We start from the raw sequence: 22,643 nt of genomic DNA, 5'->3' as shown, positions 1-22,643 counted from the left end.
AAGGGCACATAGGTACTAAACTGCAGGCTGTGACCTGAATTCAAGAAGTTTGGTTTTGGAACCATGATGCCCAAAGTCGTGTAGAGATAAAGAAAGTTAAAAGTCCCCCATAATCTCATTATCAGACAACCCTATTAACATTTTTAAAATATAACAATGTTGTAAGAATAAAGTTAGAGTTCAAATAGCATAAAAATGTCCAGAATGAAAAAAAAAGAATGATACAAACCAAAAAAAAGTCCAAAACAAAAAGTGAAAGCTTTCTTCTCATACTCCCCCTTAAGTCCATCTCACCAAAAGTAACTATTGTTAATAGTTTCTGTGATTACTTTCATAAACGGGTGTGTATGTACTCACACATGCACCTATGTATTCTTTTAACAAAGATCATATTACACACTGTTTCATAACTTGTTTTCTTTTCACTTATTTTATCTTGCTGATCTTGCCATAGCACATTCATCAATGCATTTCATTTAACAGTTGTATAAAATTTACAACCTATGAATGCTTTATAATGTTTTTAACTGGACACTTCGGTTGTTTAGGTTTTTCCTCTTAGAAGCAACGTTGAATTATAGTCCTATACGTATATCATGGTGAACTTTTTGTGAGTACCTTTGTAAGTTAAATTCTTGACAGATATTTATTTTCAAATTATAGAATTATGGAGTTGGAAGAAGTACAAACTATATCAAAGTCACTTTATTGATATAAAAACTTTAAAGATATTTACAAGGGGAATAGTAAAAATTCTTAACATTCCGGTAGTTATTAATCTCATTATCAGATTGTCTGGTTTTGTTTACAAGGTTTTTATTTCCCTAGGGTGTTCGTCCTGTAGCTCAGGCTGGCAGTAAACACTATGAACTCAGTCCCTTGGCCCTGTTTGCATTCTTTGTGAATCGCTGCAAAGATAATCTTCATGTTGTAGTGGCCTTTAGCCCCATTGGAGATGCTTTTCGGAATCGCTTGAGACAGTTCCCATCCCTCATCAATTGCTGTACCATTGACTGGTTTCAGGTTTGTAATTTGGGGGCAAAGGGATGGGGGGAATGGGCAACTAAATCTTTTAGAATTTTTCTGAAATCTTACTCAAGCTCTATTGATACACATTCAGCACGTTTGTTTCTTGATTGCTTGCTCTAATGACAGGCATAATGCTCGGTGCCAGGGACTGATAAGTCTACATGATCCCCACAAGGAGCTCACATTCTAGACTGGAAGATAGAAAAGGCAGTTGGTAAAGGAGTCATCACAATCATATAAAAGAGCTATAACCTTGGTATGGAAAAGATGTACTTATTAAGACAGTGAATCTCTAAACTATGAAAATGAAATACATAGAGGAGGAGTGTATTAGTAATCAAGAGAATGTATTACACACACACACACACACACACACATACATGCACACACACATATATATGTCTAAAAAGATATATAGGTAGATCTATATCTGTTGATATTGATATCTATATCTATCTATCTATACATGTATTTATTATAAGTAACTGGCTCACATGATTATGGAGGCTGACAAGTTCAAACATCTGCAGCCAGCAAGCTGGAGACCCAAGAGAACTAATGGTGTAAGTTCCAGTCTGAAGGCCAGCAGGCTTGAGACCCAGGAAGAGCCAATGTTTCCATTGGAGTCCAAAGGCAGGAAAAAACTGAAGGCAGTCAGGCAGAAGGAGTTCCCCTTATTCTGGGGGGTGTAGGAATGTTCAGTATTTTTATTCTCTTCAGACCTTCAATTGATTAGATGAGACCCATTCACATGAGGGAGGGTAGTCTGCTTTACTTAGTCTATTAATTTGAATATTAAACTCCTCCTAAAGCACACTTCATAGAAATATCCAGTGTAATGTTTGACCAGATATCTGGGCACCTGGTGGCCCATAGTAAAATTGACACTTAAAACTAACCATCACAAGGTATAGTAAGTGCAAAGGGAGAACAGTGAGGCGGGCATGTCTCATTTGGGCAAATGCATATAGTTTGGTACAGGTGACTGGCACTGAGGATAGCAGGAGTTAAGCTGGAGCTTTGAGTTGGTGCCAAGTCATATGGAATTTGTGAATGTGCCTAGGAATTTGGTTTTGCACCAAAGACATTGTGGGGGCATTAACATATATTTAGAGGAAAAAATCCAAATACTTGGAGGCTATATGGGATGGTTTGGAATAGGGCAAAACAAGGACAGGAAGACCAACTGAGTGGACATTTCAGTCAAGCCAGCAGCAAATGATGAAGGCTGCCACTTCACTTAACCTTAAGGCAGGTTGTCACTGCCTGCGTAAGACCATACAGTACTTATGCCCTTGAGAATAGTAGCTCATGCACCGGGTGTTGTATGGAAACCAGCTTGACAATAAATTATGTTAAAAAAAAAATAGTAGCTCATGGTATCTTCTATTTAATTGTTTTATGTCCAAAAGAATGTGGACTATAGATTGACCCTGGATAATTTATTTTATTTAATTAATTAATTAATTTTTAATGTTTATATTCATTTTTGAGACAGAGCATGAGCAGAGGAGGGACAGAAAGAGAGGGAGACACAGAATGTGAAGCAGGCTCCAGGCTCTGAGCTGTCAGCACAGAGCCCGACGTGGGGCTTGAACTTATCAACTGCAAGATCATGACCTGAGCTGAAGTTGGACACTCAACCAACTGAGCCACCAGGTATCCTGGACAATTTCTTTTAAAAATAAATTTCTTTGGGGGCGCCTGAGTTGCTCAGTTGGTTAAGCGTCCAACTTTGGCTCAGGTCATGATCTCACAGTTCATGAGTTCAAGCCCCGCGTTGGGCTCTGTGCTGACAGTTCAGAGCCTGGAGCCTGCTTCAGATGCTGTGTCTCCCTCTCTCTCTGCCCCTCCCCACTCATGCTCTGTCTCTCTGTCTTAAAAATAAATAAAACATTAAAAAAATTAATTAAAAAAATAAGTTTCTTTGGGCATGTGGGTGGTTCAGTCGGTTGAGTGTCCAACTTCGGCTCAGGTCATGATCTCAGGGTCTGTGGGTTCCAGCCCTGTGTTGGGCTCTGTGCTGACAGCTCAGAGCCCCGAGCCTGACTCAGATTGTGTCTCCCTCTCTCTGCCCCTCCCCCACTTGTGCTCTGTCTCTGTCTCTCTCTCTCTCAAAAATAAATAAACATTAAAATAAATTAAAAATAAATTTCTGGTGCTAATTTGTTTTATTCTCTTTTACCTATTTATCAGTTGCAAAACTAGTTCTGCCTTGTTTTTTAAAATATTTTTTAATGTTTATTCAGTTTTGAGAGACAGAGCACAAGTGGGGGAGGGGCAGAAAGAGAGAAAGACACAGAATCCAAAGCAGGCTCCAGGCTCTGAGCTGTCAGCACAGAGCCCAATGCGGGGCTTGAACCCACAGTCCGGGAGATCATTCATGACCTGAGCCAAAGTTGGATGCTTAACCGACTGAGCCACCCAGGCGCCCAACTAGTTTTCCCTTTTGAGGACTGTACATATGTTCAGCTAGTGGATATTTTAGTGTTTACACAATAATAAAAGTTGTGTGAAACAATTTTGATTTATGTAAACTGTATCTTAATATTATATCTATTAAGCAGCCAAAAACCAACCCAACTCTGTCCAACCATAAATTTTTCTTTCGTGAAATCTTATAAGGATATTTGGCTACTTCTGAATATCTTTGTCATAACCATAGACTTTGTATTCTATTATAAGCGATTCATAGCTGTTGAGAAAATTTTTTTAAAAGAGGGAGCTGGGAGTTGCAAATAGATAAGGGAATTTAGGTGGGTAACAGAGGAATAAAGGTTTTGCAGTGAAACAGTGGGGGATAGAGGATCTGTGTCAGAATGATGCTAATGGCGTTGTCTGGGGCCGGGGTCTGTGAAGTTCAGGAAGTGAGTATAAACCACTATGTGTCCCATAGCTCAGGACAGCATTGAATTTTTGGCTAGATCTTTTTTCTTTTTTTTTTATATATATATTTATTTTGAGAGAGAGCACACAAGTGGGGGGAAGGAACAGAGAGAGAGGGGGAGAGAGAATCCCAAACAGAGGCTCGAACTCACAAAGCATGAGATCATGGCCTGAGCCAAAAATCAAGAGGCAGACGCTTAACCAACTGAGGCACCCAGGAGCCCTGGCTAGATCTTTAGTCTCAAAGTAGCGTGTGTACTTACCAGGGGTACCAAAGAAATTCAGATGATAAGGGAAGGAATTACTGGAATATTCATTCATTTTTGTATGAAATATTTTATATGGATTAACAGTCTACTCCTACTCAGTTTGTATGTCAGATGACCATATGTCATAGATAGTATGTAAGGTGCCCTGAGGGATCCCTGTGATAAACTGAAAATTGAAGATGTAATATAATGAAGATCTAAATGGATTTAAGAAAATGGCATAAACCAGCATGAGCTAGCTTGAGCTCTGTGTCAGCCACATCTTGAAGCAAAAGCAGTGACTACTTAACAAGATCTGACAAGATATTGGTTAGAACATATTTAAGAAGGCTGTCTAAAATATGGATTTATACTGACCATTTAAACAACAAATCTTATCCCCAGGGCGTATCATACCTTGCAATATTGGCTCATGATGTTTTCCTGTCAGTAGCCATTTTCTACCCACTCCATCCTTGTCTATAGAATTCTGATTTTGTCTGGAAAATCACCCTCCATGTAGTCATGTATCACAGGGATTGATTTCTGGCTCGTCCAAGTCATTTTTGGTGCTCTCATGCCTCCTACTGTTGATTGGTTTATACATGAGCCTATTCATGACCTACTCCTTGCCAATGGATCCTGAATTCAAGTCTGTTGGGAAGCTTTGGGGATTAGTGTAAGAAGAGTATAACTCTTCACTATAAGAAGTGTTACATGGTAGGAAAAGGGCCTTTTCTGTCTCTCAAACTTGTTGTTTGAGGATGTAATGTCCATAGCTGCAACAGTCCTCTTGCCACCAAGATGGGGCAAGCCCAAGGGTAAAATAAAGTACATGGAGAATGGTAGAGCAAAAGGCTGGAAAGAACTGGATCCTTGATATGACTGAGCTTCTAAATTAAGCAGCTCTGGAAGTACTCTACTTCTAGACTTCTTACTATATACAATGATACATTCCCTTTGAAGACACAGTAAGACTGGTTTCTGTCACTGTGGCCATAAATATTCTAACTAGTACAGATAGTTATTAAACTTTCATGATTAACAGGATAATTTAAAAAAAAAGCACCCAGAACACAAAGATAAACCTTTGTAATGTTTTCAGTGATGTATGACTCCTATGACATTCACTTACTCTGGCATTTTACAAAAATTCACTGATCTCAATCTTTAGAAGCCTCTTTGAAAAATTTGTTAGTATAACATGAATACAATCTGTTAGTAAACTTGCATATACTGGCAGTGTGTGTTTAAAACTTTTTTTACTAATGGTGTACTAGGTCAAAAAAGTTTGAATTTCACTAGAATGGAGGGCCAGACACTGAGAAAAATTGACCTTAAAATGAATATTGTCTGACACAAAGGAAAATAATTACAAGCATCTTGTTGAATCTAAATGAAATTTGGAAAATACTCTAATGAGCAAGTAAAAATTAATTGCTCATTTAGTATAAATTATTTCATCGAATAATATTTGGAATCATTATTGACAAGTGCTGTCTTAGGTACTGAAGATAATGGCAGGGAGAAAAAGTCCTTTCATGGATTTTACATTTTAGTGGTCAGGGGAAACAGACAATGAACAAATGGACAAAAAAATTTATGTTGTGTACTTTTAAGTGCTAAGAAGAAAATTCAGGACCAGGAAGAGAGAAATGAGGAAAGGAGTGGTGTTTTACAATGAGTGCTCTGGGAAGACCTTCCTAATAAGTTGGCCTTTCTGCAGAGATGTGATGGAGAACCACATCAAAGGTCTAGGTGAGGAGGGTTCTAGTCAGAGGGACTAGCAAGACCCAAGGCCCAGATGCAGGAACACAGGTGGCATGTTCCAGGAAAAGCAGAGGAATCCTTTCACTGAGACCGGGAAGGCTGGAGAAGAAGCAAATTTGGGGGGAAGAAAATCAAAAGTTCAGCTCTGGATGTCATAACAGGAATTATGATGGACTGCTAATAACAGAAACCCAAGCTAAATGTATGAAGTTTTTCTCTCTCATAGAAGAAAATCTGAAGGTAAGAAGACTGGGCTTTTATGGCTTGACAAAGTCATCAGAATCTAAGGTTCTTTCTTCTTTACTATCCTTAACATGTGGTTTCTACCCTCAAATTCATCTTATGGTCTAAGGTGGCCGCTGGAGCTCCAACTTCCACATCTGTGTCCCAGGAAAGAAATAGAATAATAGAAGGTTAGGGCAAAACTGACACACTTTACACCTGTCAGAAAGGCTAAAATTAACAACACAGGAAACAACAGACGTTAGTGAGGATGGGGATAAAGGGGAACTCTCTTACACTGTTGGTGGGAATGCAAACAAGTGCAGCCACTCTGGAAAACGGTATGGAGGTTCCTCAAAAAGTTAGAAATAGAACTACCCTATAATCCAGTAATTGTACTTACTAGGTATTTTCCCAAAGGATACAAAAATACTGATTTGAAGGGGTGCATGCACCCCAATGTTTATAGCAGCATTATCTACAATAGTCAAAGCATGGAAGCAGCCCAAGTGTCCATTGACTGATGATTGGATAAAGAAGCTGTGGTACATATATACAATGGAATATTACTCAACCATCAAAAAGGATGACATCTGCCATTTGCAATGACACGGATGGGGCTGGAGAGTATTATGCTAAGTGAAATAAGACAGAAGAAAACAAATACCATAAAATTTCATTCATATGAAATTTAAGAAACAAATGAGCACAGGGGAAAAAAAGAGACAAACCAAGAAACAGACTCTTAATTATAGGGAACAAACATGGTTATTAGAGGGGAGGTGGGGGGGGGATGGGTGAAATAGGCGATGGGGATTAAGGGGTGCACTTGTGATGAGCACTGGGTGTTGTATGGAAGTGTTAAATCACTACATTGTACGCCTGAAGCTAATGTTGCACTGTATGTTAACTAATTGGAATTTAAATAAAAACCTTTTTAAAAAGGGATACATACCAGCTCTAACCCTTTAAAGAGCCTTTCCTGCGGTTCCCACCCAACAACTGCTTATATGCCTTAATCTGCTCTGAATTGCAGGGGAATCTAGGCAATGTGGTCTTTTAGCTGGGCCTATTGCCATCTAGAATAAAATTGGAGTCCTTAGGAAAAAGAGCTGATAGGTATTAGGTGGGCAACTAGCATCCTCTGCCATTGTCATGCTAACTTTGGGATGTCTACTAGATGTCCAAATGGAAGAGTTAGGAAAGCAGTGTAATGTATTCTTGTTAGGTAAAATACCATTGACGCTTCCTTTATATTTGCTCTTTAATTATAAACTCTTTCATACATTTAGTTGTGACCTCAGTCCACCTAATTCTATTTTTCCAATTAAGGTTTTAATTTTCTTAACCCCAAATTCTTTTCATCCAGGAAGACACTTACATAGTTGGAGTGGGACTACCCATCTTAAATGTCTTAAGTTTTTCTTTTTCTTATTTTTAGCCATGGCCTGAAGATGCCCTTGAACTTGTAGCTATGAAATTCTTAGAAACACTGGAGCTTACTGAGGTTGAAAGACGAGAGATAGTTCCAATCTGCAAACACTTTCACACTACCATTATGGATCTTTCAGAAAGGTTAATATTAATAAATTTTAAAATGACAATAATGCCTTATATTTTAACATGTCTCTCTCTGTGAAAAGCTCAAAATTTCAATAGGATTTCTATGTCTTCTAAACATTTCTGATCATTTAATTAAGATCTCAGCTTGCAATAGAATAGAAAACTATTTAATCTAGGTTTAAGGAAAAGGGGAGAATTTATTATAAAGATACAAGGGTATCTCACAAAGCTTAAGAAAAAGAATACAGCTGGATCACAGATACACTGGAAACAAGAGTTAGAAAGTCATCCTAAACCCAGAAATATCTTTTCTCTGTTTCTCATCCTATTTTGCCTCTCTTTTCTGATTCTTTCTCTTTGTAGACTGTATTTTCCTTCTTTTTCTTTTTTTTTTGCATTTATTTGACTTTTTTCCAGTTTTATTGACATTATTAATATAACATTATATAAATTTAACAGGTACAGCCTAATGATTTGATATATGTATATAATGTGAAATTATTACTACAATAAGTTTAGTTAACATTCTTCTCAATTTTTTCTTGTGATGAGAACTTTTAAAATCTACTCTCTTAGCAAGTTTCAAACACATAATACAGTATTGTTAACCATAGTTACCATAGGGCACATTACATCCCCAGAACTTATTAACCTTGTAATTGGAAGTTTGTATCTTTTGACCACATTCATCCATTTCCCCAACCCCTACCCTCTGCCTCTGGAACCACTAGTTTATTCTCCATGTCTATGAGTTCTAGTTCTCCTCCTCCTCTTCCTCCTCCTCCTCCTCCTCCTCCTCCTCCTCCTCCTCCTCCTCCTCCTTCTTTAGGTTCCACATATAAATATATAAATGACATCATATGTATTTGGCAGACTGAGTTTTCTACATCTCCTTGCATGTGGAGGAAATTGTCTACCTCTTGATTCTCAAGTTCACTTCTTGCAATTCCACCAACAGGCAGGCAGATTGGCTGTTTCCAGCTCCCTGTTCTAAATTTATCCCAAAATGTGATAAGCCTCATTTGTGTCCAGTGCCCAACCCTAGTCCAATCAGCTGTGGTTAAAGTGGCAGGTTTCAGAGAACAAACATTGCTGATGGAACACTGGATGGAAGTTTTCAGAAAAGGGAAGAGGGGTGGTGGGCTGTGGATAACTCAGAAGTATCTATTTCATCTCTGTTCATCTCTTGACACCCTCATTTCAAAAGCATGTAAAGCCAAGCGCTCATAGTATATTGCCTATCTAGAATCATACAGCCTCTTGGCATGGTTGGATTGGACGGGTGCACCAAGCAGTGGGCTCTACTCTGTGTACTTGCCATGAAACAATGTTGCTTCCATTGTTTCCATGTGTTATGTGTAGTAGTTTTATGCTTCTGGCCATACTCCACTCAGCCAAAGTGACAACACTTTGTGCAAGGAATGGGGACTCGTCCTTGCTATCCTATCTGCAACACCTCTCCCTACGACACTTCCCTACCTTACACAGTATCTTGAGTCCCTTACAGTGCTAGTTCCTCCTAGCTTATGACACATATAAAAAGGCCTGTATCTTTCTTGTTCTTGCTCACCTTTGATACCCATCTTTGGTGATTTGTGCTTTTTAAATACATCATTGCTATTTGATATTTTGCAGATAAGAAATCAGGGCATGCTTATGTGGAGAATTCTTAGAATGTTATAAAGTTTAAGAACTCAGCAGCTTCTGAATGAAATTAACCTTTATTCTTATAGGTTTGTTGTTGATGCTTTGTTGAATGCACTTCTTACTCTGTGCAACTCATTACTTTGGAGTAAGATATGTTATCTGTCTCTCTTAGGTTCTTGCAGCAGTTAGGACGGCATAACTATGTTACTGCTACTTCTTACCTCGAACTTATTGCCTCATTTCGACAGCTTTTGACTAAGAGGCGACAAGCTGTCATGGAAGCAAAACAGCGATATGTGAATGGGCTTGACAAATTAGCTTTTGCCGAGTCTCAGGTAAATTTGATGAGCTGCTCACAACGGTAATATATAATTATAACTTTTCATTGGGAAATATAAGAAATCATAAATAACAAAGAGCTACAATTTATCAAGAATACGTTATGTGCCAGGCATTGTGTTATGTGCCTCACACACATTCCTTCAGTTATTCCTCATAACCACTCAGTGAGTTAGACACTAATGATCCTCATTTTACAAACGAGTTAAAGTCAGTTTTAGAGAAATTCACTAAGTTTCCCAGACTCAAATACAGACTTAAATAGTCCTGTTTTATTCTTAATTTTTTGGCATTTGGAGAGAATACAGGAAGTCTGAGTTTCCTTTTTTTATTGTAATATAAGGTTTTATTAAATATACGATTTTTTAAAATAAGTCAAGTGCTAGTAATACTTACTAGCATTAGTTCACTGCAAGCAATACAGGTTTGGGTGATTCATATGCACTGTATACCATGCATCATATAATAGGGACACTCCACCCTGCCACCTTTTTTCTATCTGCATTTCTTCCATGACAACCGCATTCTCTCACAGCTCTGTCATATACGTGAAGAAGATAAAGTCTCTTGTGAAGAAAACTGGCATGGCTTTGTTTATCATATAAATAAGTGAGGGAAAAAGTTAAGGTTCGCTGGCCCTAATGCTGTATGATACGCTTTATGTTTCAATTTTTTGTGGTTAGCTTCCGTAGCTCTTGTAGCTATGAAAACTTAATGACAAATTGTCTGTTTAGGTTGGAGAAATGAAAATGGAGCTTGTTCAATTACAGCCCAAATTGGAAGAAGCTAAAATTGAAAATGCACATATGATGCAGGTAGAGTATCCTGAGTTTTTAATTTTTTATTTATTTTTAATGTTTATTTTTTTGAGAGAGAGAGACAGAGCACGAGCAGGGGAGGAGCAGAAAGGGAGGGAGACTCAGAATCTGAAGCAGGCTCCAGACTCTGAGCTGTCAGCACAGAGCCCAATGCAGGACTCGAACCCACGAACCGTGAGATCATGACCTGAGCTGAAGTCAGACACTTAACCGACGAAGCCACCCAGGTGTCCCTATCGTGAGTTTTTAAAAATTGATGTCAGACGACAATTGAAATGTGTAAAATTAGCCTTGAAAATATGCCTTAATTTTTTGACACTACACCACTAGATCTTAGGGGCCTTACCCTTTTCTACTGCCTGGCTATCTTCCGGAGTCCCACATGAGTTCTGTTGATTTTGAAAGGAAGCGGGAAGCCCATTATCCCGTTAGGTCCCATGTATTCGCATTTCTCCTCATTCTATCCTGGGACCTCCTGCCCTTCAACATGATATGTTGAATTCCCTAATCTCCAAACATTCTTTTGCCTTTAGGAAGGAGAAAGCAATAGGATGTTGAAGGAATTGTCTTTGTTTTTTTCTTTCTTTAGATTATCGAGATAGAGTCTGCACAAGTGGAAGCAAAAAGAAAGTTTGTGAAATTAGATGAAGAGATAGCCAGTGGCAAGGCTGAGGAAGCCCAAGCTCTGAAAAACGAGTGTGAGAGTGACCTGGCTGAGGCAATTCCAGCCTTGGAAGCAGCCCTGTCTGCCCTGGATACACTCAAGGCAAGTGTTTGAATTCACTACCTTGCGTTTCATCGACAAACTAGGTCACAGGTCCCTGTTTCATTAGGTGTGGCTCTGTTCCGCTGGGTGGCACTTCACTCTAGATGACCATGAGCATTAATTTAAGTAACTGTTTATCACTGTGTGCCAAGGACTCTTAGCACTCCATCCTCTGAAACTCAGAGGATTCATGATGCCTTCAAACCTCACCGATTAATATCATTGATATTAGGTTACCTTTTCACTGAGAGTCTGTGGCCTTGTACTGTTCCTGGTATCAGGCTATATGAGTTAGGTTGCAGTTGCAGGGTAGAGAACTGTCTCTATTTAATACAAGCAGACAGGGATTCCTTAAAGGATTCCTTAGAGAATACTGTCAATGGATTACACAAGTATTGGAAGAGCTGAAGAAAGAGATCCAAGGCTGAACTGCCAGGAATGACTCCCAAAGACAAACTGAAATGGCCTACCAGAGGAACGATCCCTCTGAGTCAGAAGCCTGCAGAGCCACCCTCCAGAGCCTCCACTGTAATCTCTATCAGCAAACGAGGTGCCTCACACCCTGCCCATTGCCCTGTTTATTTAGTCAGAACTCTGGTATCATTCAGGTGATCTATGGCGGAACCCAATGACCACCCACAGCTCCAGTTTATGAGGAACTAAGATATATATATAGTTGTTAGCTTTCCAGCAATTGCAAAGAATGTCAGAAGGATATTGGAATGGATGATATATATGTGGATGTATGTGTCTGTCATAACAATATATGTCTTTTTAGAAAATAAGTTTAAATTAGGGTCTACCTCTACTTCAGTTTTTTGGTAAAACTAATATATAAGTAAATATAGAATTAAGTCTTTATCTAACTTAGTGTTCTTAACCTGGGCTCAGTGTATGGGCTTGTTATATGATTGTATGCAAATTTTTTGTATACGTGCAAAAATATTTCTGGAGGCTTCATAGGTGTCAATATTCTCATGAGGATCTATGAACTCCCAAACATTTGAGAACCATTGGTCTTAATCTGTGCTGAATTTAAATTCTCTTTTATTAATTATTTTATAATTATGCAAAGCCAAAACCAGTTATAATTTCAAATGAAAATCAATGCTATGTTCTAACATAATTGTTGGAAATTACGGTAAATCAATTAATTTCCAACATAATTGATGTTATTCTCCAACATTATTTTTTTAAATTCTCATTACTTAAAAATAAAGTACTCTGAGGGTACTCTGTTCTCTTTCAATTTAGCCAGCTGACATTACAATTGTGAAATCAATGAAGAATCCTCCGTCTGGTGTTAAATTAGTTATGGCTGCTATCTGTGTCATGAAAGATATAAAACCAGAAAAAATTTCAGATCCTTCAGGAACTGGAGGCAAGGTAATAACTAGACACAAATCTAAATCATATTCATGATTATACATAACACCTTGCAGTAACTGTTATCAAATTAAATGTCAACAGTATCCAGTTCAGGAAAGAAACCTCGTTTTCCAGATTGGACAGATTCAGAAGAAAGTATGGAAAACACTATCTGCATGTATTCCAGGGTAAAGCGAAGGCAGTACAGCCTCAGAAAAATGTGCTTCCAATTGCTTCTGTTTCTTTTTCTGTCTGTGCAGTGTTACCTGCTATCACAGGGTGGGATTAAATAAACACTGAGGATTGTGAGATGTTTCCAGCTAAGATTCTCAGGAACTTTCTCTATAACCACATAGGTGTTATTTCAGAGCATTCAAAAAATTCTGCTGAGTTAAGCAATATAGTGAAGTTGTTCAAAGCATGTGTTCTACAACCAGAATGTCTGTATTCAAAAATCCTGTCCTGCCAGCCATGTGACCTTGGGCAAGATACTTAATTAACCTTTGTGGAATTATTATAGTACATAATTATTATAGTACCTGCTGCACAAAGTTAATGTGAGGATTAGATTACACATATGGATAGATACATACAGATTATACATACAGGTAGATACATAAAGATTATACATACAGGTAGATACATATAGATTATACATACAGGTAGATACATATAGATTATACATATAGTAGATAATACATATAAAGTTCTTATGTATAAAGCCTTATAAACAATAAGTTTGCAATAGATGTTAGCTGGTTTTTTTTTAATGTTTTTATTTTTGAGAGAGTATGAGTGGGGGAGGGGCGGAGAGAGAGGAAGACACAGAATCTGAAGCAGGCTCCAGGCTCTAAGCGGTCAGCACAGAGCCCGACGTGGGGCTTGAACTCACGGACTGTGAGATCATGACCTGAGCCGAAGTCAGACACTTAACCGACTGAGCCACCCAGGCACCCCATATGTTAGCTGTTGTTATTATGATTATTAGTCAAGGTTATAGCCCTTAAAAAGGAAGGCATAACATCCATCCTAAACTAAATCTATGGACTTATTTTCTTTTCAGGCTTATTTATAGTACCTAGGTTTCAATTCCTGAATTGGGGAATTGGGATGTGTGTGTACATGCATAATAGAAAATAAATAGCTTCTTACTTTACCAAGTTATTCTCATTTATATACACACTTACAACCCTACCTATCAGGATTCTGGAATTAGGAAAAAGGATGGTGAGCTACTTACTTGACATCTTTGCCAGCACAAGTACTATGTGCTTTATCCTAGAACTGGCGGAGTGATGTGTAATCTTTTTCTTCTTACTCTTCTTTTTTTTTTTTTTTTTTTTTAACGTTTATTTATTTTTGAGACAGAGAGAGACAGAGCATGAACGGGGGGAGGGGCAGAGAGAGAGGGAGACACAGAATCAGAAACAGGCTCCAGGCTCTGAGCCATCAGCCCAGAGCCTGACGCGGGGCTCGAACTCACGGACTGCGAGATCGTGACCTGGCTGAAGTCGGATGCTTAACCAACTGCGCCACCCAGGCGCCCCATCTTCTTACTCTTCTTTATCTCACTTGGGGAGCCTAGGTGGGTGAGGCAGTCGTGTATAAGAAAAATGTTTGCTACCTGTCTTAGTCCATTTGGGCTGCTATTACAAATTACCATACACTGGGGTGGCTTAATATTTATTTCTCATAGTTCTGGAGGCTGGGAATTCTGAGACCAAGGCTCCGGTAGATTCAGTGTCTGGTGGAAGGCCCACTTTCTGCTTTATAGATGGTTTGCTTTTTACATGGCAGAAGTAGGAGGGAGCTCTCTGAGGAATCTTTTATAAGGACACTAACCCCATTCGTGACCTAATCACCTCCTCACAATCCCACCTCCAAATACCATCACACTGGGGATTACGTTTCAACATACGAATTTTGATGGGGGAGGACACAATTGTCAGTCAATAGCACTACTTTTCTGGTTTGAAAGAATCAAGAGTAAAGGAAAACAAAACTGGAAATAATAAAAATACATTTTCTTATATGAAATTCTGATGGTGTTTATGCTAGTTGCTTTTCTTACATTTCCTAAAGAGAAATAATTGCATCATTTGCCCTTTCAATGTTTACTTTTTTATAATAAATTCAATGTATAAGTACATGTTCATATTTTAAATGTTTGATATGTTCAATATGTTCTTGGAGAGAGGAGTCTCTTTATTTCCAAAGAGATGTAAGTTGATATTTTGAAAGTGTATGGTTTCTCTGGATAATACAGCTTAAACTTCAAGAAGAAAAATTTATATTGAGCATCTTTAATCGTACATTTGATACGTTTCCATAAATTTTATTTATAGATATTAGATTACTGGGGACCTAGCAAAAAGCTTCTGGGAGATATGAATTTCTTAAGAGAGTTAAGAGAATATGACAAGGACAACATTCCAGTGAGTTTCATTGATTTTTTTGTATAACTTTGCCAAGATGTATAAGATCTTTAACATTATGCAATGTTATATAAAACATAAGAGGATGGTCCATATTTAAGATTAAAAGAATGAAGGAATTATTGACTTTCTTATGAATTCTCATAATGCATAAAACTGCTGCTTCAGACCATTGAAAGTCATTTAATAAGTTACTATTTTAGTGTATTATTAACATGAAACAAGTCTCTGTCTTCTTAGAATAGTTTAATAAATCTGAAACACAAGTGTATGTGAGATAAAAAAGTATAGTGCACTTTTCCATCCAAACTTGTATTTATTTATGTCTAATTATTCTTTTCTCCTTTTTCCATATATCTTTCCAATCTCCAAAAGTCTTAATTTTTTTTAGAGGAAACATCTTGCCTCGATGTCTATAATCTTGCATATTTTGCTCACAAATATGACTTGTGTTTCTGCTACAATACTTGACCTTGGTTTTTAATTTTTTTTTTTTTTTTGCTCAACGTTTTTATTTATTTTTGGGACAGAGAGAGACAGAGCATGAACGGGGGAGGGGCAGAGAGAGAGGGAGACACAGAATCGGAAACAGGCTCCAGGCTCCGAGCCATCAGCCCAGAGCCTGATGCGGGGCTCGAACTCACGGACCGCGAGATCGTGACCTGGCTGAAGTCGGACGCTTAACCGACTGCGCCACCCAGGCGCCCCGACCTTGGTTTTTAAAGACAACATAACTTTCTTACACAATTTTTTGCTGTGCATGATTATTTTTTCATCTTATGATTGTATGATACATGTTGAAATTTTAAGATCTAAATGCTTGCTGTATAGGTGACTGTTATGCAGAAGATACGTGGCGAGTACCTAACAAACCCTGAATTTGACCCTTCTAAGATCGCGAAAGCTTCTTCTGCTGCTGAGGGTCTGTGTAAGTGGATCATGGCTATGGAAGTGTATGACAGAGTTGCAAAGGTATTTTGAGGATCAGTACATTCATTTTGTCTTGAAATATTCCCAGAAATTAAAATCTATGCCTATATTGACAAGTTAAGTTTCTAGAAATGATATCAGCAAGAATTTGTCTTGCTACAGCACAAACGTCAGATGTTAAGTACCTAGTAGATGAAGAGAATACTTGTGTGTGACATAACCTTGCCAGGGCTAGTGTGAGTGGTAGCACTGTGGGAACAGGGGTGAATTGGCCAGACTGACCTATAGCTATAGAGACTTAGGGCATAAAAGAATTAGAGTTTCAGGAGCAAAGAAAACAAAACATCAAGGGCAAAGTGGCAGATTAAAAAGCTGATTCAAGGGGTCAAAAGTAGGAAGGTCCAGTAAAGTTAAGAGGTAGAGCATGGAAAGTTGCCCTGAAGCAATGGCATGCATTGATAGGGAAACTTTTATGGAGAATGGTTAAAAGCACTTTGTAACTTTGGCTAGCAAAGGGCCAGGGAAACACTGGCCTTGCCCTCTGTAGCTTGCAGAATTCTACTGAGGGAAGCAGGAAATACAAATAAAATGTCAGAGAAAAATACATGGTAGCAAGTGTTTAGAATAACCTCAGAGTATGGAATACATGATCAAGCTGTCACAATTTGGAAACATACACATGTGCCTGTGGAGAGGTAGGGATTTTGATTGTTAGTTTCAGGGGAGTAGACTTGTCAAAGGGAAAGAAATTAGTTTTATCTGGGATATTCTTCATTGAGCATCGTGGGGAGAGGTCCCCATTGCAAATTTTGAGCTCTTAACCTAGCTCATCTCCACACATCTCCCAAGGCATGTGGAATAAGGCAGAGAAGCCAAGGCATTTACACTACACTGCCATTTCAGTTCTGATGCAGCTGTCCCATGTTGTTAGGGAAGGGTTGAAAGGGAGATATTCAGGAAGGTCTCCTCTGAAGTCAAAAGTAGAAAGTGGAGCTGCCTGCTTTCTCTCTATTTATTTAATGCATTCCGGGATTTCAGCCCAAAGGAGAGAAAACAGGACATTTGGTGTCTGATCCCTGCCTCCTCCCTCCCTCTTTGCCTTCAGCTTTGTTCATGGCAATGAACCAGAAGATACAGAACTTCCTTCTTTCAAACTGGCATATAGTCTTTTTGGTCATCTTCTAAATTCTTTTTCCCCATGGTTTAAAATACACTCCACGATCAAGTTGGCCAAACCCCATTCTTGATATACTAATGAGCATAATAGGATAAGAACTTTAGAAAATCCCCTTTCTCTCAAAGTGTGGCTTTTCAAGACTTGTTGAGGAAAAGTTTGTTTTGGTAGTGAAACTGAACATCAAGGCTTTCTTTCTCTTTGTACCTGTTATCATAGTCTTAATCCCTCCAGGGCAAATGTATGCCTCAGCCAACTGGGAAAAAGACTACAGACTTGAAAATGCCGCGCGCGCGCGCACACACACACACACACACACACACACACACACACACAGGCATATTCATATATTTTAAATATTTATAATCTCCGTTACATGTGTTTTCCTGTGTTTTTGGCAACAGTTGAATGGCAACTTCTCATTCTTTTGAGACATTTTGCTACATATTGTACTGGTTTCGCTACATATTCTAACATATTGTTGGTTCAGAATAATTCATCTATTTTATAGATGATCATTTGCTAGTCCAGAATGATTTATATGTTTTATATGACATATAAATATATTTTACTTTATTTGGGTAAAAAATACATAAGATTTAAGGCAAAATGCTTATTTTGCATAATTTATTATTATAAGTAACAGATGTATTTCTAATAATAATTAATCAACTTTTAACCCATAGTATCTGTAAAGGGTTATTTAGGTGTCTGTTTTACATAGCACACATCGTGGCTACATACATTGTTCCCAAACAGGTAGTAGCTCCTAAGAAAGCCCGCTTAGCAGAAGCTCAGAAGTCCCTAGCTGAGACCATGGAGCTTTTGAATCAGAAGAGAGCAGAACTGGCAGAAGTAGAACATCATGTGGAAAATTTACAAAGAACATTTATCGAGAAAACTGAGGAAAAGGCTCGTTTAGAAGATCAGGTGGAACTCTGCGCTAAGAAACTAGAAAGAGCCTCAAAACTAATTGGAGGACTGGGTGGAGAAAAATCAAGGTCAGATTTCTGCTCACTTGAACAGTATTTTAAAAAGTCAGGCATGTATATGTTACTTTCTTTGGGTATTTATTATGATTACTGATTTGTAAATGGCTGGTTTAGAATGTGGGGCATTCTACAAGGCACTTGGCCAGGCTTCTCCAAACAATATATTAATGTCAAGGATGGTGTTTGCAACTTCTTTCTAAATGCTTTTTTTTTAATTAGCAAAATAAGGCAAATGATCACTTTTAATCTAAGTGGTGAGTATGTGGGTCATCATTATATAATTTTTTTCCGATCTTATGTGTGTTCAAACTTTATTATGTTTGTAGTAGACATATGGCTCACTTTCTTGAAATTTATTTCAAAGAAGATATAACTGGATTGATCTAACTAAACCAGTTAGCTTTATTCTAATCTATTTATTCGTACTGACCAGCCAACTCTCTCGCTTATTAATTCTGTATGTTGAATGAATAGCGTGATAAGGTAATAGGCCTTTGACAGTATTTTGTAGTGCAGATTAGGTGGTTTTGAAATGCACTTTTTTACTGTAAAGCTTCATTAAATGGAAAAAAAAACCAACCTTAAAAATAGTATGCCACTTAAACAATAGTATACCTAAACGATAGTATACAACTTAAATGTATTTTTTGGTAATGAATTACAAATGTTTTTGTGTTTTACAGACTAACAATAAATACTGAAACAAATAACAGGGCTTCTAGACCAAATCATCCCGGAGAAAATTATTAGACAAAATGCTGGCCTGTTTTTATTTTTGTTCTTGTTTATTCTGAAGGGTCAAGTTCTGCAAGAAATGCCTAATAATCTAATAATGAAAGGTGGATTGTCATTCATATTGCATAGATATGGATTATAGCATTGTCAGAACTAGAAGGGACCTAGCCTCCTCATTTTGTAGAGATAAGCAAAAGTCCAACATTTCATGACTTTTTGTTATAGAGTTTGGACTAGAAGCCCCTTACCCTTTCAAATGCTGTCTTCCATCATTCTCTATAGTGAGGCTGTTTTGCCTTTGGTTGATCTCACAGATGGTCTCAAGCTGCAGATGACCTTCAGGTGATATATGAAAATTTGACTGGTGACGTCTTAGTATCAGCAGGAGTAATAGCCTATCTTGGTGCTTTCACTTCTGGCTTTCGACAAACATGTACAGAAGATTGGAGTATGTTGTGCAAGGTAGTGCTTTCATATTTCATGAGTTTCTTTTTGAACATGCAAAGTATGTGTTGGGGTATCGTGGAGGAAAAGATGGTAATAAAAATGAAGAAGGGAAGAAATAGCTGGAAGTATGGGGTCTTGTTCTTTGCTTCTTGTTAGATCAGTAAAATGCTTTCATTTTCCAACTTGCAGCTTTTTCTATTTTTTAGAGTCATTAAATAATATCTAATGACAAATCAATAATTTTTTTTTAAACTGAGTTGAATCCTCAGCAGCTTTTTTTTTTAAGTTTATTTATTTTTGAGACAGAGAGAGACAGAGCATGAATGGGGGAGGGGCAGAGAGAGAGAGGGAGACACAGAATTGGAAGCAGGCTCCAGGCTCGGAGCCATCAGCCCAGAGCTCGACGCGGGGCTCGAACTCACGGACTGCAAGATCGTGACCTGAGCTGAAGTTGGACGCTTAACCGACTGAGCCACCCAGGTGCCCCGACAAATCAATAATTTTAAAAATATTTCAACCAACAAGAATAAGGGAAACATTAGATATTTGTTTATTTCTTACAGAAGAAAAGAATTCCATGTTCAGAGGAGTTCTCATTGAGTAAGACTCTGGGTGATCCAGTAAAAATTAGAGCCTGGAACATAGCTGGACTGCCAACAGATACTTTCTCAATAGATAATGGAGTGATTGTTAATAACTCCAGGCGTTGGTAAGGAGCATAAAGTATTTTTCAATGATTTTATTTGAAAGTAATTAAACATGGAGAAAAGTTGACAGGATTTTAAAGTAAGTACCTACATAACTGCCACCTCCTAGATTCTACAATTGACAGTTTATTATTCTTGCTGCTTTATCACATGTTTATCCATCGCTCCATCCATCCTCCAACTCATCCTGTTTCTACCTTTCAACATAAGTTGCAGATACGGTTATACTCCCCCCCACCCCGAATGCTTCAGCATGCATATCATTAACTTAAGTTGTTTTTGTTTGTTTTCCTTTCTTTTTTTTTAATGTTTATTTATTTTGAGAAAGAGAGAAACAGAGAGAGTGGGGGAGGAACAGAGAGAGAGGGAGAGAGAGAATTCCAAGCAGGCTCCATGTGGAGTTCAGTGCAGAACCCAATGCAGGATTCGATCCCACAATTGTGAGATCATGACCTGAGCCGAAATCAAGAGTAAGACACTTAACCGACTGAGCCACCCAGGTCCCCCATTTTTTTTTGAGGTAAAATTTATGTACAATGGAATACACAAGACTTAAGTATACCATTCAATGAGTTCCAACAAAAATGTACACTTGGTACAGATACAGGACATGACTAACATAGAGGAAGTTCTCTTATGTCCCTTCCCAGTAAATCTCTACTCTCACCCCACAGTAGGAAATTATTCTGATTATCTTCCACCACAGGCTAGTTTTGCCTGTTCTAGAACTTCATATAAACAGAACATACTGTAGGTACTCTTGTGTAAGGCTTCTTCCACAAAGCATAACATTCCTATTTTTTTTGTTGTTGCTGAGTAATATTCCATCATATGACTATATCACCATGCATTCTCCTGTTGATGGACACCTCGGCTCTTTGGAGTTTTGGCTATTAAATGTATTTATTTTTACTGGGTATTTCTACCTGTTTTCAAGATACTATAACTTGATAATTTGTGCTACTTCATGGATATCTTTTTTCAATTGCTATCATTGATAGTGTAATAACTATATCAACTTTTCAAATGGTTTTATTATCCTTTTATTTATCTCACTTTGAAAAACTTGAAAAAGAATTCATATCTGAGAATTCATTTCCTATAAATGATTATTTATTCATGTTATCATCTCATTTTTAGTCTTTTCATGGGACTATATCTCAAACATACTGTGATAAATACTGTTGAGCTCTTATATTCATGAGGTACTGCTGTAAGTGTCCTGTATTCTCACAAATTCCTATGAATTGACATTATTATTATTCCATCTTACAGATGAGAAATTGAGGCCCAGAGTGATTTAATAATTTGAAATTTAGTAAGATAACTGAACTAATAAATGGTGGAACCAGAATTTTAACCCAGACAATTTAACTTCCAAATCCTTGTTCTTGATTACTATGTTAAGTGAAATGTGGGACAGGATATCACATTTATTACCTTTAAAACTGTAAGGGAAATTTCAGTCATCTTGTGGCATATGAGGTATATATATATAAGGAAATCTTACATTGTGAAAGTCTGAGTTACTGTTTGTTATATTCTTTGGAAACCCTACTAGATACTTCAAGACATCTAAGTCTCCTTTACGTTGACAGTGTTGTTTTAACAAAATAAGGATGTGAGTGATCATTTTTTTGGTGTTTATCCACTCAAAGTTTACTTGAGCATGAACATCCTTAGGTTGAAACTTCTAGACAAATTAGTAAATGTATTATAATCTGAGAAAGTATAGTTATTAAAAACATGTGTTCTCTGGCAGAGCAGGGAAAATTCTACTTAACAGAATATTAGACCCCAAGTCTTTATAGTTCTGTTTTAGAACTGTTTTCAATGCATGGGTGGTTATTCAGATTTTTTAAATTGTAATTCAGAAAATGCTGTTGGTATATCTATGTCTTAATTGAAATTCAAGGAAACTAGAGATTTCAGGGTTGTATGTAAATTGAGGAAAACAATCTGTCATTTTCTGGCAGAAAGTTGACTTTTCTAATAAAGTAATTTTCTTTTTTTTTTTTTTAATTTTTTTTTCCAACGTTTATTTATTTTTGGGACAGAGAGAGACAGAGCATGAACGGGGAAGGGGCAGAGAGAGAGGGAGACACAGAATCGGAAACAGGCTCCAGGCTCTGAGCCATCAGCCCAGAGCCTGACGCGGGGCTCGAACTCACGGACCGCGAGATCGTGACCTGGCTGAAGTCGGACGCTTAACCGACTGCGCCACCCAGGCGCCCCAATAAAGTAATTTTCTAATGGAGTTACCCTTTTTACCTGTTATTTGCAGAATAGCTGGTCATGGATTGGGTACTTTTAAAGGATTAATCTCCTTCCTCATAACTCAGACTTTGCTTCTTGCCACTTGAGCCCAGTATAGTCATCTATGGCTGTCACCCTTGATGTCACCAATATAAGTGGCCACAGAGGCTTTTTTCCTGCATCGATGGAGAGAGAGAGAGAGAGAGAGAGAGAGAGAGAGAGTTCATCTTGGTATTCTTTCTGAAGTTCTCTGAGTTTCTCAGATCTATTTCGTTTTCTCTCTCTCTTATCTCTGGGATTACTTATGTTTG

General features: G+C 37.8%; 1 protein-coding gene across 2 annotated transcripts in view; it reads left to right on the top strand.

Annotated features, from left to right (window-relative positions):
* Window positions 1–22,643, top strand: part of DNAH12 (dynein axonemal heavy chain 12) — a 217,664-nt gene that overhangs the window by 129,423 nt on the left and 65,598 nt on the right. For both annotated transcript variants that reach the window (XM_030307072.1, XM_032592325.1), the window contains 11 exons: window positions 829–1,023; window positions 7,597–7,730; window positions 9,538–9,700; window positions 10,439–10,519; window positions 11,112–11,288; window positions 12,543–12,674; window positions 15,002–15,091; window positions 15,923–16,063; window positions 17,955–18,196; window positions 19,237–19,384; window positions 19,933–20,078. In XM_030307072.1, coding sequence (XP_030162932.1) covers window positions 829–1,023; window positions 7,597–7,730; window positions 9,538–9,700; window positions 10,439–10,519; window positions 11,112–11,288; window positions 12,543–12,674; window positions 15,002–15,091; window positions 15,923–16,063; window positions 17,955–18,196; window positions 19,237–19,384; window positions 19,933–20,078 — 1,649 coding nt within the window. The remainder of the gene's footprint in view (window positions 1–828; window positions 1,024–7,596; window positions 7,731–9,537; window positions 9,701–10,438; window positions 10,520–11,111; window positions 11,289–12,542; window positions 12,675–15,001; window positions 15,092–15,922; window positions 16,064–17,954; window positions 18,197–19,236; window positions 19,385–19,932; window positions 20,079–22,643) is intronic.

Source organism: Lynx canadensis, chromosome A2 (genome assembly GCF_007474595.2).
Source record: "Lynx canadensis isolate LIC74 chromosome A2, mLynCan4.pri.v2, whole genome shotgun sequence".
Lineage (NCBI taxonomy): Eukaryota > Metazoa > Chordata > Mammalia > Carnivora > Felidae > Lynx > Lynx canadensis.
The sequence above is the reverse complement of the archived record's forward strand: the minus strand, read 5'-3'. Positions and strand labels throughout refer to the sequence as shown.